The 19,718-nt window shown below is 44.3% G+C and overlaps 2 protein-coding genes across 5 annotated transcripts in view; both read right to left on the bottom strand.

Annotated features, from left to right (window-relative positions):
• LOC310636861 (uncharacterized protein) overlaps positions 1–19,718 on the bottom strand; it is a 422,701-nt gene that overhangs the window by 7,982 nt on the left and 395,001 nt on the right. The window contains exon 1 of one of the 4 annotated variants that reach the window (XM_083356973.1): positions 3,271–3,473. The exons of the other annotated variants lie outside the window; for them this stretch is intronic. The gene's annotated coding sequence lies outside the window, so the exon portion shown is untranslated. Of the gene's footprint in view, positions 1–3,270; positions 3,474–19,718 lie in introns of those variants that run through there. 4 annotated transcript variants of the gene reach the window in all.
• Positions 7,792–19,718, bottom strand: part of LOC310634739 (uncharacterized protein) — a gene marked incomplete at its 3' end in the record, with an annotated part of 39,378 nt that continues 27,451 nt past the window's right edge. The window contains exons 4-6 of the mRNA XM_083353274.1: positions 16,570–17,383; positions 13,060–13,203; positions 7,792–7,827 (exon numbers count right to left, since the gene is read on the bottom strand). Of these exons, the coding sequence (XP_083209400.1) occupies positions 7,792–7,827; positions 13,060–13,203; positions 16,570–17,383 (994 nt within the window). The remainder of the gene's footprint in view (positions 7,828–13,059; positions 13,204–16,569; positions 17,384–19,718) is intronic.

The raw sequence follows: 19,718 nt of genomic DNA, 5'->3' as shown, positions 1-19,718 counted from the left end.
AAAAAACAGCTGGATTTTCTCCTCCAGCAGGGGATGCTAGGCAGAAGAGAGGATTTCTCAGTTACCACTTAACTCTCTGTAATCCTTCTTTGCATACTGCAACCAATTTTATTTATTTATTTTATTTTATTACATTTATATACCGCCCTTTCCCGAAGGACTCAGGGCGGTTTACAGGGTGATTAAAACAAAAAATACAAAAGTTAAAAACAATTTAAAAAAATTATATCCGTCCCTGAACAAATAAAACCCCAGTTAAAATTAAAATTAAAATTAAAATTCTCAGCCTGGGCCAGAGAGCTCGAAGAGCCAGGTCTTCAGGTCCCGGCGGAGTGAACAGAGGTCATTTTTGGTCTCCACAGTATAAAAAAAATATTGAGACTCCAGAAAAAGTGCAGAGAAGAGCAACAAAGATGATTATAGGACTGGAGGTTAAAACACATGAAGAACGGTTACAGGAACCGGGCATGGCTAGTCTAGTGAAGAGAAGGACCAGGGGAGACATGATAGCAGGCATCCAATATTTGAGGGGCTGTCACAGAAAGCACCTGAAGGCTAGACAAGGAATAACAGATGGAAACTGATCAAGGAGAGATTCAACCTAGAAATAAATAAATAAATAAAAGAAATAAAAGAAATTTCCTGACAGTGAGACCAATCAACCAATGGAACAGATTGCCTTCAGAAGTTGTGTGTCAGAATCCATTTATATTCCATTCCTAATTTCCTATCTGCGCAAACCTAAATCTCACCCCCCCCCTTTTGGATTCTGCCATCCACAAGGAGGAGAAGATGTCAATTGGCCACCCCTATCCATTAGACGCAAGGTTGTCTATTCAGCCTGCCTAGAGGCCATCATCAAAGACCAGAAGAAGAACCTTTGAACTGAGAAGAACAAAAGCAAGAAAGGGGGGTGGTTTTCTGGTTTGCATCTCCGATTGGAATGTGAAGGGGAGGAAATAACGGCGCTGTAAATGCATTGAGGTTCTCGACACATGAAACTTAACTGATCTGAGACTGACCAAATGGACTGAAGGGAGGGGTTTTACTCAGGGACACTTTAAAAGTATCGATCTGTGATACAGTTTCTAGATCCTGTTTAGATTATCCACTACCAACTATGTTTTAGTAAAAGTTCCTGCTTGGACAATCCTGTCTCCGAGAGTTCTTCTTTCCTAAAATGTGGATTGGGGTGAGTTCTGACATTGTGGGAGTTTCATCACTGGAGGCTTTCAAGAAGAGACTGGATTCTTGGGTATATTCAGCCACTGGTTGTCTGCCCTGCCTCACCATTTTGATTCTCTCCCAGGCCTTACGATCAGCCAAGGGATCCTCGAACCACCTCAAGGATGACATGAATCGGTTGAAGTCGTTGAGTTCTGGGGCGTTGGAGTCATGCAGGTTCACCACCCAGTCTGCAGCCGGTCTGTCCAGGGCGGATTGCATGATGCGGATGTGGGCTTTGTCACTGGGGATGTCCCGTCCATATTCTTCCATATAGCTGAGGGCGTGGGTTAGGAAAAACCCCAAGCGTGGTGGCTCTCCCCTGAATTTTGCTTCCAGGGGCGGTAGTCTTTGAATGGATCGTTGTCTGCACAGCGGGCGGTATTGTCCCTCATCCTGATCCCCGTCTGTGGTTCGGGGGGGGGTTACTACTGAGGCAGCAGCTCCTGTTCCAGCGGGCGGCCCTGGTGTTGCAGGTACCGGATCCCCCCACTGTCTCTCCAGTTGTGGTCCCAGGCGCTGCTGCGGCTGCGGTACTCAGCTTTCTCCTCTGTTAGTGAGCTAAGGGTTTTCTTCATCAGGTCAATAGCTTTCTCTAGGATCCACTCCTCTTCACTGACGTGAAGGGAGCTCTCCATCTCTTGCCTCCATTCAGGCTGGTGGCTGCCCCGCCTCAGGGTCACTTTCCTCGATGCCTTTTCCCACTCACTTTTCCTTCCAACACCCATCGAACACCGCAGTTTGCAGTCATGTGTTTCCACCTCTTCCCCAGAGGAATATGATGCTTCAGCTTCCGACCGTTGGTGGGGTTTCGTTTGGAGGGAAAACTCCCTTTCCATGGGGCTTTCCTCGTCCCTTGCTTCATCGTTAGACATTGTATTTTTTGCAAAGTCCCCCGGTAAGGTTTTTCCTACCAGGTTGACTCTTACTGCAGATCTGGTCTAATGTCAGGACCCAACCCAATCCACGTCTTAGGAAAGAAGAACTCTTGGAGACAGGATTGTCCAAGCAGGAACTTTTACTAAAACATGAATGTCAGTGGAAAATCTAGACAGGATCTGGAAACTGTGTTGCAGATTGATACTTTTAAAGTGTTCCCGAGTAAAGCCCCCTCCCTTCAGTCCATTTGGACAGTCCCGGATCAATTAAGATTCAGGTGTCAAAACCTTCCATGGGTAGAGGGATCTTCCATGCCTTTACGACATTTACTTCCTCCCCTTGCATCTAATGGATAGGGATGGCCAATTAACATCTTCTCTTCTGCTCCTTGGGAATGGCAGAATCCAGTGAGGGGTGTGAGATTCGGGGGTATACAGATAGGGATTTAGGAATGGGATATAAATGGATTCTGACACATACAAACAATGTCGTCTCAAGGGAGCGACCGAGGAAGAGATCGAGGCTTAGGGGAGAGCATCCTGGGAAACCCCCTCCAGGAGGGCTGGATCTATCCGGATGGCTGGGAAAGGACAACACACTAAGATTCCAATGGGTCAGGAAAAAGGAAGACTGGGAAGAGAAACCCATTGGAGTGACATTCATCCCTGGGGGCCAAGGCAGCTGCCAGCAAGATGACCAGAGTGGAGCTGAAGGAAGAATCGAGCACAGGAGAGCTGGAGCAAGAGGACAGCTTTTTAGTAAAAAAAAAAAAACCCTTTTGCCTCAACCCAATCGAGTCAAGGGTATTTCTTTCCTAAGAGATCAGACCAGGGTGAGTCTGACAACTGCTTTTCAGCCAAGTCAAGGTCCTTTTTAAAGGTGGAGGGCTATGGGGTCAAAATGTTCATTTAAATGCTCATTCTTTGTTTGCCTGCTATCTACACCAAGCAACTTTTTAAAATTATCTTTAACCATACTACAATATGTGGGAGCGTGTGTGGGGAATGCCCTTGCCATTAAATTTAGAGAACTGTTTTCTGTTAAAAATGATCAATCTAGACAGTGATTAATCCTTTCAAAGGACTTGGGGATAGTGGACCTTTGTCCTTCCCTTTAAAAAAAAAGCCCAGTCAAAATACCATCATCCACGTAGGGTTGTTCGCTTACATGGGCAGAGAGAAACAGGGGCGCAGCAGTCACCAGAGAGGGAATCTGAGCACCTAAGAGAGGCAGATTCAGGGGCTCCATCTCAAAGGAAGCCCACCTGGACAGGGCAGCCCATCGGCCAAGCCCACCTGGACGCCTCTCGGCTCTCCCTCACCCGCCTTCCAGACGCCATTCAGCTCTTCCTCCTCGCAGGGTCCCCGCCCTCCCCTCCAGCCTCGCTCCCTCCCAGCCCAGAGCTCCCCCCGTCCTCCCCCTCCTCCTCCTCCCCTCCAGGCACTGGCAGGCTGACCCTCCCCAGCAGCGAGAGGGGAACGTGGGAACGGGGGTGCCCAACCTTCCGGGAATCCCCGGGAGCCCCCAGGCGGGGAGCCGGGCTGCGCCAAGAGGGGGGGCTGCGGGGCAGGAGGGGGGCTCGGGGGAAGGACCTGGAGGGGATCGGAGAGCCGTTCGCGGAAGCCGCAACCCAGGAGGAGGAGAAGCGAAGGCGCAGCGCTTCCCACGGAGCAGAAAAGCCCGCGAGGAAAGGCGGAGACTCGGAAGGGGAGGGGGCGCAACTGGGGGAAACCCACCTGGCTCTCCCAGGAATCCCCCCTCCCCTTCCCCCCCCCGGGGATTCCCCCCTCCTGATTGCCCTCCCCCTCTCGGAGCCTCCTCGCCCACCTGGCGCCCTTTCAGCGACCCTCCCCGCGAGGGGAACCTCCGCAGCGCCGCCGTAAGAAAGGCCGGGAGAGCGGGAAAAGTGGAGGGAGGGGCCGGAGAGTGCACTCCCACAGCCTTATTTCCGTTTCCGGCCTCCTCTCTAGGCGCCAGAGAGAAGCTCGCTGCGTTTAACCCCTTCGTGGAAGCCGCTGCGGGGAGGGGGCGACTGGGGCGCAGCCGAGCAATGCCAAAGTGCTCCACTCGCAGCCCCGCAAAAGGGAAGCCCCAAAAATCACCTTCTTCCCCCTTCTGCAAGTGTGGTGTCTTGGCTGCTACCCATCCACAAAGGCCATTTCTGATCGAGGTTCTTCAGACCGTGGAAAGGTCAACTACGCCTCCCGAGGAAGTTGGCGGATGCTGAGCTAGGTCCTTGGTGGGTTTCCTCCGATCTCTCAAAGGAATTTCTCATCAGAATTTGAAAGTTGGAAGAAAATTCAAAATAAATATGGGACTAAAAAGTATCATTTAGCTTATGAGTAGATTTTAGTGGGATATTGTTATTGGTACGTTGTTGGTAGTTATGTTAAAAGAGAGTTAAAGCGCATTATGAATTTGGTTAATTGTATATTATGCATAATTTTTATTTAGAATATGATTATTTTAACTATAATCCTGTATTTAGCTCTGGGAAGTGGGGGGGAGAAGTGGGGGGGTTTGGGGTGGGAGGGATTTGGGGATATATTGTAAAATTTTGTTTTTGTAAAACTCTTTAATAAAAAAAAAGAATTTGAAAGTTGCCTTGGCCTTCCAATCCTCTTTTTTTGTCCTTGACTTCTCCCGATTCCTAAAATTTCTTTATAACAGCTTGAACATCTATGCAGATTCTCAATCATCCATGGCTGTCCCAAGGTGTTTTTCAAAGGGCAACTGGACTTCCTCGTTTTTTTTCCTTGAAGAACTTTTGAGAAAGCTGTAGAAGCTTCTTGGATGAGAAGCTAAACATTTTCAAAGGAAAAAAACTACGAAAGTCCAGTTGTGTTTTGAAAAGCATCTTTGGGACAAAAGTTTGAATACCACATCTTGAATATCCAATTTGTTCATACATGGCTTAGATCACGAGTGTCAAACTCATCACATCACGTGACGTATCGCAACATATTGTAATTGGGTTTCTAATCAGAGTTATAGGGTTTTTAGATTTTTAATCAAGGATAATTTAATCTATTTTAATTGTTATTAACTTTTTGTATTGTAATGTTGTTTTAATTGCCTTGTGAACCGCCCTGGGTCCTACAGGAGAAGCGTGGTATATAAGTTCAATTAATAATAATAATAATAATAAGAATAAGAATAAGAATAAGAATAACTTATTGCGACTCTTTTTGCATTGCCAGCAATGCGGTGGGCACGGCTTTGGTATGACACTGCTGACTTAGATGAAGAGATTGAAAGGGAACTCATCAAATTTGCAGATGACACCAATTTGACACCCAACACTTTAGAACATGGGTACCAAACTCTATTGCGTTACGTGACATTTTTTTGCTCCTGCAGAGCCAGGGGGGCTTGGCCTGCATGTGATGCATCCAACCTGGGGGCTGCCAGTTTGACACCTCTACTTTAGAAGATAAGCCCAATATCAAAAAGGATATTGACACATGTGAGCCTTGGGCCCTTTCCAGCAAAATGTAATTCAGTGATGAGAAAAATAAGGTTTTACGCTTAGGCAAGAAAAACTAAATGCACATTTATAGAAGAGGTTGTGGAACTCTAAAATATATGAACGGTTCCAGGAACTGCACTATCTAACAAAATGAAATTCAGTGATGAAAAAAGTAAGGTTCTGCATTTAGGCAGGAAAAATCAAATGCACAGGTATAGTATAGGTGGTACCTTGCTCAATAGTAGTAACTGTGAGAGGGATCTCGGAGTCCTAGTAGACAATCACTTCAATATGAGCCAGCAGTGTGCTGCAGCTGCCAAAAAAGCCAACACAGTGCTAGGCTGCATTAACAGAGGGATAGAATCAAGATCACATGAAGTACTAACACCACTTTACAATGCCTTGGTAAGGCCACACGTGGAATACTGCATCCAGTTTTGATCACCACGATGTAAAAAAGATGTTGAGACTCTAGAAAGGGTACAGAGAAGAGCAACAAAGATGATTGGGGGACTGGAGGCTAAAACATATAGGGAACGGTTGCTGGAATTGGGTATGTGTAGTTAGGACGCTGAGCTTGTCGATCTGAAGGTCGGCAGTTTGGCGGGTCGAATCCTGAGTGCCGCGTAGCAGAGTGAGCGCCTGTTACTCGTCCCAGCTTCTGCCAACCTAGCAGTTCGAAAGCATGTAAAAATGCAAGTAGAAAAATAGGGACCGCTACGGTGGGAAGGTAACAGCGTTCCGTGCGTCTTTGGCGTCTAGTCATGCCGGCCACATGACCACGGAGACGTCCTCGGACGAGCGCTGGATCTTCGGCTTTGAAACGGAGATGAGCACCGGCCCCTAGAGTCGGAAACGACTAGCACGCATGTGCGGGGGAACCTTTACCTTTACCTTTAGTTTAATGAAGAGAAGGACAAGGGGGGACATGATAGCAGTGTTCCAATATCTCTGGGGCTGCCACAAAGAAGAGGGAGTCAAGCTATTCTCCAAAGCACCTGAAGGCAGGACAAGAAGCAATGGATGGAAACTAGTCAAGGAGAGAAGCAACCTAGAACTAAGGAGAAACTTCCTGACAGTTAGAACAACTAACCAGTGGAACAACCTGCCTCCAGGAGTGGTGAATGCTCCAACACTGGAAGCTTTTAAGAAGAGACTGGACAGCCATTTTTCTGAAATGGTATAGGGTTTCCTGCCTTAGCAGGGGGTTGGACTAGATGACCTCCAAGGTCCCTTCCAACTACTACTACTACTACTTCTTCTTCTTCTTCTTCTTCTTCTTCTTCTTCTTCTTCTTCTTCTTCTTCTTCTTCTTCTTCTTCTTCTTCTTCTTCTTCTTCTTCCTTCTTCTTCTTCCTTCTTCTTCTTCTTGTTATTATTATTATTATTATTATTATTATTATTATTATTATTATTATTGGATATTTCTATTCTAACACATGGAAGGACTAGGGTTGACCTGATATCAGTCTTTCAATATTTGAGGGGCTGACACAAAAAAGAGGGTGTCAGCGTATTCTCCAAAGCACCTGAGAGCAGGACAAGAACAAGCAGATAGGCTGATCAAAAACAGATCCACTCTAGAATCAAGGAGAAAGTTCCTGTCCTTAGAAAAAGTGGAATGGCTTGCCTCTAGAAGTTCTGGGTGGTCCATCAGTGGGGTGTTTAAGAAGAGATTCAACAGCCATTTGTCCGGAATGGAATAGGGTCTCCTGCTTGGACATTTGGTCCCTTCTAACTTTTATTCTGTAACTCTGTAATAACTTCATGAACTTTCAGGACTCAGCTAATCTTCACAAGCTAAGTAGCGTCACATTTCACACTTCATGTAATCAGTGAAAACAACTTGCAAATGCTTTAGGTCAGGGGTGTCAAACTCAATTTCATTGAGGGCCGCATCAGCATTGCAGTTGCCCTCAAGGGGCTGGGTGGGTATGGCCAGGGTGGGCGTGGCCTACTGGGTGGGCGTGGCTAGAGTGCGTATGGCCTGCTGGGTGGGCGTGGCCAGCTCTACATCGTTCGCATCAAGGGTGCCTATGGGGGCCTGGGCAGGAGTGGGACAGATCTGGGGGTCTCTGGCAGAAGGAGATGGGACTGGGGCAAGTGCCAAGGCAGTGGGGGCCGTTCCCTCACTGTTTCCAGGAAGGCTTTGTGGGCCACATGAAACCACTTCGCGGGCCGGATCTGGCCCCCGGGGCCTTGTGTTTGACATGTCTGCTTTAGGTGGTGACGGGAGAAGCCTCTTTTTCGGCCTCCTATGGCGAGGGGTGGTGGTGGTCAGATCAGCAGCAACAGTGACTCGAAAGCCAATAATACAATACCGCTATCTGTGGTTGAACTTAAAGGAGTTAAAGCCACAAAGTACTGATTGCTAGAAAGGCTGGGAGGTGAGGAGAAGCACAGAGGAATTTCCTTTTCATGGGAGGAGCTCTGGCTCTTCCAAGGATCAAAGCATCAGCTGGGTGGTGAGTTGCAGACAGGTCGGAGGAGAAGCTGGGAGCAAATCGAGCGATTTGGTTTCCTCCACAGCGTAGAAGGAGAGAATCAACTAGAATATAGAGTTAGGGTTGGAAGAGACCTTGGAGGAAAGACATTATTTGACTATAAGTCCAACTATCTCAACTCGCCACCATTTTTTTTTCTTTAAAAAAAGTTCCTGGGGAGACACCCAAAGAGGCATCTTCCTAGAGAACTTTTATTTTATCTTTCTTCCAAATTCCTGGGATGGTATTTCTAACCAAGTGATTAATATAATCAATATTTGCTTTAATCTTAAAAGGTAAAGGTTCCCCCCGCACACGCGTGCTAGTCGTTTCCGACTCTAGGGGCCGGTGCTCATCTCCGTTTCAAAGCCGAAGAGCCAGCGCTTGTCCGAGGACGTCTTCCGTGGTCACGTGGCCGGCATGACTAGACGCCAAAGGCGCACGGAACGCTGTTACCTTCCCACCGTAGTGGTCTCTATTTTTCTACTTGCATTTTTACCTGCTTTCGAACTGCTAGGTTGGCAGAAGCTGGGACGAGTAACAGGCGCTCACTCTGCTACGCGGCACTCAGGATTCGACCCGCCAAACTTATCCTACCATAAATAGCTGTGCCATCATAATCTTACTTCATGGCCCTCTAACTCAAGTAAACTCCTATTTTCCAGAGTCGCCTACTCTTTTTGCCAGACAAAACAAAAAATCATCAAAGTACCATTTTAAATCTGGTAAACCGAAACCCTTCCTCTCCTTAGCGTCCAGCAATAATTTATATTTAATTCTTGCTTTCTTCCTTTAGACTTAGAGGTCTCCATCTGCCATTGTATAAATGGAGTATCAATTACAAGTATTGGCAAAGTCTGAAACTGAAAAATCATCTTGGATAAAACATTTAATTTAATTACTGAGATTCTATCCAATAATTGTAATGCTAAGAATTTGTTGTTGACCCAAGTCAACAAGTTTATTTCATGATTGAATGGATATTTGAACTTTGATCTCGATAATCTTCAATGTATCAAATGAATCTTAATGTAAGAGGCTATTTCAGCATTGTGGCATGCTTGCTTTTTACTTATATATTTTTTCATTTGACGTCTTCTGCAACCATTTTATAAACAAAAGTTACACTTTTATTTGAATTTTACAGACAAAGAGGATGGTAATAAGACCACTACAGACAACTGAGAATAACAAGCAACATCAAACTGGAAAAAGTAGAGTATGTGGAACTGAAGGATAAGGGTTGTGATGGGAGCATCCCGATACTCCCATATTACACCCCTCCTGCGTGAGCTGCATTGGTTACTGGTTGTCCTCTGGGTGAGATTTAAGGTGCTGGTTCTTACCTATAAAGCCCTACATGGCTTAGTTCCGGGATATTTGCAGGACCATCAGCTGCCAGGAACGCCTGTGCGCTCACACAGGGAGGGCCTCGTCAGGGTGCCGTAGGCCAGACAATGTCGACTGGCGACCACCAGGGGGAGGGCCTTCTCCGGGGGGGCACCTGCCCTTTGGAATCAACTCCTCTTGGAGCTCCGGATGGCCCCATATCTCCCTTCCTTTCATCGCGACCTTAAAACATGGCTTTTTCAACAGGCCGACCTGGACTGATGGAAGGGAGGTTTTCTTAATTTTGTTTTATTGTGTTTTTAATTGGACTATTTATGGGATAATTTGATTTAATAACTTTTAATGTTTGTATTTTGTGTTTTTATCGTTGTTAGCCGCCCTGAGTCCTCTGGGAGAAAGGGCGGCATACAAATCCGATAGATAGATAGATAGATAGATAGATAGATAGATAGATAGATAGATAGATAGATAGATAGATGATAGATAGATAGATAGATAGATAGGTCAAGGGAGATTATTTTTCCATTCAAATAAATAGGGAAATATCTAAAAGATATTTGGGAGAAAAAGATCATTAGGGAAGCCACGTCAAGCAGACAGTAATGCAGGCCTCGCCCTGGGAGCAAAAAAACAGTAGCTTCAACCAAACAAGGAATGACACATAATTTTGACATCCTCAAGAATATCAGTGGTGGAAAAGCTCCACTGATAAGCATATCGTCAGAAAGGTGCAGATTTCAAATCATAGATGAGTATGAGCAAAAGGATCCACTTTGGAGAAAAGACATATAAGTACTCTGAAGATGTCAAAAGCCTTTGTCAGAACAGCTCCCTTGTGGTTTATGGAAGGACCCACAAAGTAGTATAGCCACATAATTGCTCCCACTTGGTGATACATCACACCAGGGAGAAACCCTTTGAATGCTCTGATTGTGGGAAAAGTTTCAGTCAGAATTATGAACTGGCGATACACCAGAGAAAGCAGACAGGAGAGAAACCGTATGAATGTCCAGTTTGTGGGAAAAGTTTCAACCAGAATTATGAACTGATGATACACCAGAGAAATCACAAATGAGAGGAAATGTATGAGTGTCCAGAATGTGGGAAAAGTTTCAATCAGAATTCCACCCTGGTGAAACACCAAAAAATACATACAGGGGAGAAACCTTTTGAATGTCCTATTTGTGGGAAAAGTTTTAGTCAGTACTGCAGCCTGGTGAACCACCAGAGGACTCACACAGAGAAGCCTTTTGAATGTCCTGATTGTGGGAAAAGTTTCAGTTACAATTCCTATCTAGTGAACTACCAGAGGAGTCATATAGGAGAGAAATCATATGAGTGTCCTGATTGTGGGAAAAGTTTCATTAGAAAATTTCAGCTTACAAGTCACCAGAGGACTCACATGGGAGAAAAACCGTATGAGTGTCCAGTTTGTAGGAAAACTTTCATTCACAATTCCAGCATGGTTAACCACCTCACACAGGAGAGAAACCGTATGTCCAATTTGTGGGAAATGTTTCAGATACAATTCCAGCCTGGTTTGCCACCAGAGGACTCACACAGATGAGAATCTGTATAAGTGACTAGATTGTGTGAAAAGTTTCATTAGAAAATTCGAGCTCATAACTCACCAAAGTCATTGCTAGGCATAACATAGTCTAAATATCTTTGTTGCTCTTTTCTGCACTCTTTCTAGAGTCTCAACATCTTTTTGTATCCTGACCAAACCTGGATGCAGTATTCTAAGTGCAGCAGTAATTCATTACTAACGCTTCATGTGATCTTGATACTATCCTTCTGGAGATGGAGTAGGACTGCACTCATTTTTTCTGCAGCTGCATTGCATTGCTAGCTCCTACTTAGGTGATTGTCCACTGGCAGTCCTAGATCCCTCACAGTTATTGCTGTTGGGATATATCCAACCCCTTATATAGATGTGTGTTTAGTTTTTCATGCCTTAAGTGTAAAACCTTATTTTTTTTCCACCACTGAATTGCATTTTGCTCTAAAGGGCCCAGTGTTCTAGGTTTGGCTATTCCCCACTTCTCTCCCTTCATCTTAATAATTTAGAATAATGAAATATGGTACAAACCTGGAATCATGCCACCATATTGGTTCCCATCCACATCTAGTCAGGAGATGCAGGTTGTCCTCAACTTACAACTGTGTATAGTGACCGCTTGAAATTATAATGACCATGAAAAACGTGACCACTTTTCATTCTTACAACTGTTGCAGCATCCCCGTGGTCATGTGATAAAATTCAGATGTTTGGCACCTGCCATGTATTTATGACAGTTGTAGGGTCCTGTGATCACCTTTTACAACCTTCTGACAAGCAGACGTCATGGGGAAGTCAGATTCACTTAAGTGCAAAAAACATCATAAAATGGAGCAAAACTCACTCAACGACTGTCTTGCTTAGCAACGGAAATTTTGGCCTCAGTTGTGGTTGTATGTCAAGGACTACCTGTAATATCTTTTTGTCTTCATTCTTGCAGAGCCTAAATCTCGCTAGAGGGCTGAATTGCTCTGAGCAGCCTTCCCAATTTCCAGAGGAGGTAGATTATTCCCAGGCAGGCACCTTGGGCAAAACCCTTACATGGCGCGAGTTAGCAGAAAGCCGATGTAAAGATTCCGGCCCATTTTTAGGGGTGACTCTCACTGGAGATCAAAATGTCTCTACGCCCCAAAACGTTTATCACTGATATTCCTGTGGCTCCCAAGGACTTAGGACAGGAAAGCACCATCAGGTGAGACGCTATAGGAGGGGCATCTACACTCCTGCCTGTCAGGGCTGCATCCAAGACAACCCACCATGAAGCTTCATTTCTGAAGGAGGAAATTTTACATTTATTAAATGCTAAATGCCACGTGCATCTGTAAATTTCCTTGCACGGCAGCCTCCATTAGGTCACAGAGAGGGAAAAATCTGCAGCAGGGCCTAGAAAACGGGACCTATGAAAGCGCGGCTGATTGTCTATATATGGTAGAAGAAATGTTTCCAAACTACATTTTTAAAAACAAAAGGGAAGAATAGGATATCCCACCAAAGCGCATGGCCGACTGATCACCAGGCTAAACTTTTTAGAATTTAGAGGGACACCTTGCACTGCCATTTTTAATGCAGGTCTAATAAGGTATGGATGGTGATATTGGCCATTTCAGCTATTGGCTCTGAGCTCTGTTGCATGGAGGAATCTGGAATAAAATAACCCCAACGTATATTTTATTGATTCCCTTTTCATTCAAGAACTCATGATGGCATACAAAGCACTTCCTGTGTGGCATTGTGTAATTTACAGGGTAAATGTCCCCCAGACAGCCTGCCTACCTCCCGAGACGTACTTTTTGCTTCTCAATATTCCGTAGCTCCTGGAAGGAGTCTTCACCCCCAAGCTAAGACTGAATTAGAACTCGTGGCTTTTCATCCAGCACCCCTGAGCCTTACACCGGACATTTGTTTTTGATGCCTTCAAGTCAGTCAAGTGGATTCCTCCTTTCCTGGTCAGGCATAGGCCTGGTAGGATTGCTTAATGTTGCACAGATAGCTTAGCATGCAAGGCGGGACTGGAACTGAGCATTTCCCAGTCTCTACCCTGGTGCCTTCACCATTACACCAACTTGGATCTTCTTTCTCCCCACAGAACCTACCCATTTGACCTCTTCCTGCCGCTCCAACAGCAAATTCAAGGCTGCAGCTTTCAAGATCCAGTCCAACCTCTTTGCAATGGGCTCCCCCTTACTCTCCAGATAACGGATCTTTTTTTTGTCTTTCAATCTGAGCTTCAGACTTTCCTTTTCAGGAAATGGGAGTGTTCCTCTGATTGGGCACTGGTGGCTTCTGGCCTGGCCCTGTGTAGCAGCTCCTCTGCCTTTGGGGTTGTGTTTCATTTCACTCGATTTTGTTAGCCACATGGTGTTAGTACGTTTTGTGGGGTCCATTATTATTGTAAAAATAGGGTTATTTTTTGGGGGGGGGGTGTTATTCTGCTAGTTTCCTTGTGTCAGTTTTAATGTGTCTATATATTAAAATTCAATTAGTATTTATTTCTGCTCTGCACTTAATTCAATCAATCAATCAATCAATCAATCAGAATAGAACTGGAAGGGACATTACAGATCCTTTAGTCCCATGGTGGCGAACCTATGGCACGCTTGCCACAGGTGGCATGCAGAGCCCTCTCTGTGGGCACATGCGCCGTTGCCCCAGTCCTAGGCCTTCAGATAGGTTTTATAAACCCTTTTTGCTTTAGGCATCCGCCATGTGCAAACCCCCCCCCAAAGGTTCAATCAATCAATTTCAACTTCTCACGGGGGAAAAAAAGATCTTGCCAAGTTGGAATTGAATGAACTTTTTAGTCCCGCCCAGTCTGCCGTTACCAACACAGCCACACCCAACCAATTGCCCAACCCACCCAATGGGCCACGCCCACCCGGCACCCGGCACTCGACGGGTTGCGGTTTGGGCACTCGGTCTCTAAAAGGTTCGCCATTCACTGTTGAGAGTTCTTAGTTTTAATTGGGGTTTTATTTTATTTTATATTTATTTTATTTTATTACATTTATATACCGCCCTTTCCCTCAGGACTCAGGGCGGTTTACAGGGGAATTAAAACCAACCATACAAAAGTTAAAAACCAAATTAAAAAAGATTAAACTTTTTTTTTAATTCGTTTTTATTCTTAGGGATCAAATTTAATTCTTTTTAATTGCTTTTTAATTTTTGTATCACTGTTTTAGTATCCTGTAAACCGCCCTGAGTCCTTTGGGAAAGGGCGGTATATAAATCCAATAAAATAAATAAATAAATAAATAAATAAATATTGGTCAGGTGAGCATGCCTGCTGCTTTGGAGAATAATTTGACCCCGCCTTTTTTGTGGCAGCCCCCCAAATACTGTGGGGGAGAGGTCAGGGGTAAGGGAGGAAAAGCCCCGGGGGAACCAAGGTTTGGGAAGCAGAGCAATGTGCAACCGTAACTGACAGGCCCCATTACACTTGTAAATTGAAGACTACTGGTATGCTGGCCGGGAAAATGTGGGGATCAAAATCTGGAGCACAACAAAGGCGGCTGAAGCTCCGTATGTTGGATTTTCATAATCAACATACAAAAAACAACACACAAAAACCTGTTTGAGGAATTCCACAAGTTCTATGAAAGGAAACATCCAGAAACATCTGCTGATAATCAGAAACAGGTCATTAGCCTTTATCAAGCTAACAATTTCCATTTTTTCTCTCTGTGCCTACAGGTCTAATCCTAAAATATATTGACTAAAAAGAATCAAGCCAGAATTTCTATACTCCCAATGGGAAATCAGGAATGAAATTCAAGCCTTCTCCAAACTCATCAATGTTTGCCTCATGTGCACTTCCTTCTGTGCTGCCACAAAATAGGTGATAAAATTAGGCACACTGTGTGATGACCCATTAATGACCCTCTTCATTTACGACTCTAACTGCAGGCTAAATTACAGTTGTAAATCAAGTATTACCAGGACTACCAAGAGTTTCCCCCAACAGTGAGGTAGCCAGTGTTTAATGACTTACACATTCATTTCACAGCTGCATCAGGAACAGCAGGGGTAAGGGTGGATAAACAAGGCAGGATCCCAATTATAATTGGTAGGTTCCATTACAATTGTATCCCAAAGACTAACTGTACACTAGACGGAGAATTTCACAACTTCTGCAAACAGAAACATCCAGAAAGTACTGCTGATAATCAGAAATAGGTAGTTAAGTCTATATCAAACTAATCTTTTCCATATTTGTTTGCTCCACCTTCAGGTCTAATGCTGAGATCTTTTAACTAAAAAGAATCAGGCCAGAATTGAAGTAGTCAATTTCTCACCGGTACTCTCAACGGAAAATCAGAAATGAAATTCAAGATTTCTCTAAACTCATCATTTGCTTCATGTGCACTTCTTTGTGTGAAATAAGAGATGATTTACGCCTGAAGAATTGTTCACAGATTGGACATTTCAAATGTTTCTCCCTCATTTGATACATGATGTATAAGCTTAGACCGAATACTGAAATCTTTTCCAAAATCTGGATACTATTATGGTTTCTCTCCTGTACGAGTCCTCTGGTGTAACTGAAACTTTTCCCACACTCTGGACACCCATGCGGTTTCTCTCCTGTGTGAGTCCTCTGGTGTATCAACAGGTGCGAATTTTGACTGAAACCTTTCCCGCATTCAGGACATTCAATGGGTTTCTCTCCTTTGTGAGTCCTCTGGTGGAGCATCACGTAGGAATTCTGACTGAAACATTTCCCACAATCAGGAAATTCAAAGGGTTTCTTTCCTGTCTGAATCCTCCGGTGTGTCACCAGATGGGAATTCTTTTTGAAACCTTTCCCACATTCAGGACATTCAAAGGATTTCTCTCCTGTGTGAGTCCTCTGGTGGTTTATTAGGTCGGAATTTGTAATAAAGCTTTTCCCACAAACTGGACACTCATATGGTTTCTCTCCTGTGAGTCCTCTGGTGTGTCACCAGACTGGAACTGTGGCTGTAACATTTCCCACAATCAGGACATTCAAAGAGTTTCTCTCCTGTGTGAGTCCTCTGGTGTCTCACCAGATGGGAATTCTTTTTGAAACCTTTCCCACATTCAGGACATTCAAAGGGTTTCTGTCCTGTGTGAGTCCTCTGGTATTTCACCAGACTGGAACTGTGGCTGTAACATTTCCCACAATCTGGACATTCAAAGGGTTTCTCTCCCGTGTGTTTCACCAGATCAGAATTTGCAATGAAACGTTTCCCACATTCAGGACATTCAAAGGGTTTCTCCCCTATGTGAATCCTCTGGTGTCTCACCAGGTATGAATTCCGAGTGAACCTTTTCCCACATTCAGGACACCCGTGCGGTTTCTCTCCTCTGTGAGTCCTCTGGTGTGTCACCAGGCTGGAACTGAAACTGAAACATTTCCCACAAACAGGACATTCAAAGGGTTTCTCTCCTGTGTGAGTCCTCTGGTGTTTCACCAGGTCAGAATTTGCAATGAAACTTTTTCCACAAATTGGACATTCAAAGGGTTTCTCTCCAGTGTGTATCCTTTGATGTGTCACCAGGCTGGAACTGAAACGGAAACATTTCCCACAAACAGGACATTCAAAGGGTTTCTCTCCTGTGTGAGACCTCTGATGTCTCACCAGGCTTGATTTCTGACTGAAATGTTTCCCACAATCAGAACATTCAAAGGGTTTCTCTCCTGTGTGAGTCCTCTGGTGTGTCACCAGACTGGAATTCTGACTGAAACATTTCCCACAATCAGGACATTCAAAGAGTTTCTCTCCTGTGTGAGTCCTCTGGTGTCTCACCAGATGGGAATTCTTTTTGAAACCTTTCCCACATTCAGGACATTCAAAGGGTTTCTGTCCTGTGTGAGTCCTCTGGTATTTCACCAGACTGGAACTGTGGCTGTAACATTTCCCACAATCTGGACATTCAAAGGGTTTCTCTCCCGTGTGTTTCACCAGATCAGAATTTGCAATGAAACGTTTCCCACATTCAGGACATTCAAAGGGTTTCTCCCCTATGTGAATCCTCTGGTGTCTCACCAGGTATGAATTCCGAGTGAACCTTTTCCCACATTCAGGACACCCGTGCGGTTTCTCTCCTCTGTGAGTCCTCTGGTGTGTCACCAGGCTGGAACTGAAACTGAAACATTTCCCACAAACAGGACATTCAAAGGGTTTCTCTCCTGTGTGAGTCCTCTGGTGTTTCACCAGGTCAGAATTTGCAATGAAACTTTTTCCACAAATTGGACATTCAAAGGGTTTCTCTCCAGTGTGTATCCTTTGATGTGTCACCAGGCTGGAACTGAAACGGAAACATTTCCCACAAACAGGACATTCAAAGGGTTTCTCTCCTGTGTGAGACCTCTGATGTCTCACCAGGCTTGATTTCTGACTGAAATGTTTCCCACAATCAGAACATTCAAAGGGTTTCTCTCCTGTGTGAGTCCTCTGGTGTGTCACCAGACTGGAATTCTGACTGAAACATTTCCCACAATCAGGACATTCAAAGGGTTTCTCTCCTGTGTGAGTCCTCTGGTGTTTCACCAGGACAGAATTTGCAATGAAATGTTTGCCACAAATTAGACACTCATATGGTTTCTCTCCGGTGTGAATCCTCTGGTGTGTCACCAGATTGGAATTCTTTTTGAAACCTTTCCCACATTCAGGACATTCAAAGGGTTTCTCTCCTGTGTGAGTACTCTGGTGGTTTATTAGGCCGGAATTTGTAATAAAGCTTTTCCCACACACTGGACATTCAAAGGGTTTCTCTCCAGTGTGTATCCTCTGATGTGTCACCAGGCTGGAACTGAAACTGAAACATTTCCCACAAACAGGACATTCAAAGGGTTTCTCTCCTGTGTGAGTCCTCTGGTGTTTCACCAGGTCAGAATTTGCAATGAAACTTTTTCCACAAATTGGACATTCAAAGGGTTTCTCTCCAGTGTGTATCCTCTGATGTATCACCAGGCTGGAACTGAAACGGAAACATTTCCCACAAACAGGACATTCAAAGGGTTTCTCTCCTGTGTAAGACCTCTGATGTCTCACCAGGCCTGATTTGTGACTGAAATGTTTCCCACAATCAGAACATTCAACGGGTTTTTCTCCTATGTGAGTCCTCTGATGTCTCACCAGGTGGGAATTCCAACTGAAACCTTTCCCACAATCAGGACACTCAAAGGGTTTCTCTCTGGTGTGAGTCATCTGGTGTTCCACCAGGTAGTAATTTTCAGTGAAACTTTTCTCACAAACTGGACAGTCCTATGGTTTCTCTCCTGTGTGAGTTACTTTGCTTGGTAAAGCATTTACCACATTGAGAGCACTTACAGGGAATCTGTCCTGTCTGAGTCCTTTTATGAACCACAAGGGAGATATTCTGACCAAAGATTTTGTTACATTAGTAGCATTTGTACGCCTTTTTTTCAGTTTGGATCCTCTTGTACATAATCAGCTATGCTTTTGCAATCTGTGCTTTATACCACAATAGTGAGATCTGTGGAGCTCTTCCACCACTGATGTGCTGGAGAAAGTAAAAAATGTGTGTGGTCCCTTGTTTAGTGGTGCTTTGATTTCACCTACTGTTTTCTTCCTTCCATTGGGAATTCTGCATTACTGTCTGCCCTATTTGAGTGTCCAATTGACTTTTTCTTCCCCACTGACTTCCAGATATTTCCCACTTTTTCTAAACGGAAAAATGATCCTCTTCGCCTTGTCATGTAACGTATCCTTGTGTTCCGCATACACTACTATTTCCAGGTTGAAATCTCTTCTTGATTTTCTCTTGCCTTTCGCCTGCTGGTATGGGAGAATTGTGTAATTTTCTGAAGGAAATGGAAAATATTTTTATTTCTGGCTTGATTTGCTTTCCTTTTCAAAAGTTATTCTCACTTCTTCAGAGTCCTCTTATTGCCATCCTCTTCATCTATAAGATTCAAAGAAAAGTGTAACTTTAATTGTTTATACAATGCTTGCAGATGTGAAAAAAAGGAAAAAATATACATTACTTTTAAAAAGCAAACATACCACAAAGCTAACCTCTTACACTAAGTATGATTCATTGGAGATTCCAAAGTTCCAAGTTCAAATATCCATTCAATCATGAAATTCCCTTGACTTGCATCAATCATAAACTCAAAGCACTATGGGTTATCACAAAATATATCTGGAAGTCTGGAGGATTATACAATTCCAGATATATGGAAAGAGTAATATAAATACACATACCTATAATTATATCTATGTGGGAAATTCATGTTTTCATCCTGAAAAAAAAAGATTACTGTCATACCTTCTGAGCTAATTTTTCGAGGTGTGGGGGCTTTAACAGATGAAATGATGTGCAAGATTTGCACATGGAAGACCTTGGCTACAAATAAGGGCAAATACTACTCTCCACAATCTCTCTGCTGACATCCCAATTGTAGTACTCCTCACTTAATGACAGGAATTGTGAGTGATATCTGTGTCATTAAGCAGCCTGATCATTAAGCTTGACATTAGCATGATAGTGCCAACTTATATCAGTTCCTCTATAGTTGTTAAACAAGTCAACATAGGTTGTTAAAGGCTATTTCACATGACTGTATAACCATTTATTCTGCTTGTAAGAAGCTAGCTGGGAAGTCACAAATGGGGATCATGAATGTGGGATACTGCAGCCACCATTTTTTTTTCCGGCTCCAAAGATGGCGGACGCGCTGGGGAGAGCTCCGTAGCCCCCAACGGTAAGGCGTCCCCCCAGGAGCCCCACAGGGATGTCAGCGGACCCCTGGGGTGGGGCC

Source organism: Vipera ursinii, assembly GCF_947247035.1.
Source record: "Vipera ursinii genome assembly, chromosome: 2".
Taxonomy (NCBI): domain Eukaryota; kingdom Metazoa; phylum Chordata; class Lepidosauria; order Squamata; family Viperidae; genus Vipera; species Vipera ursinii.
The sequence above is the reverse complement of the archived record's forward strand: the minus strand, read 5'-3'. Positions and strand labels throughout refer to the sequence as shown.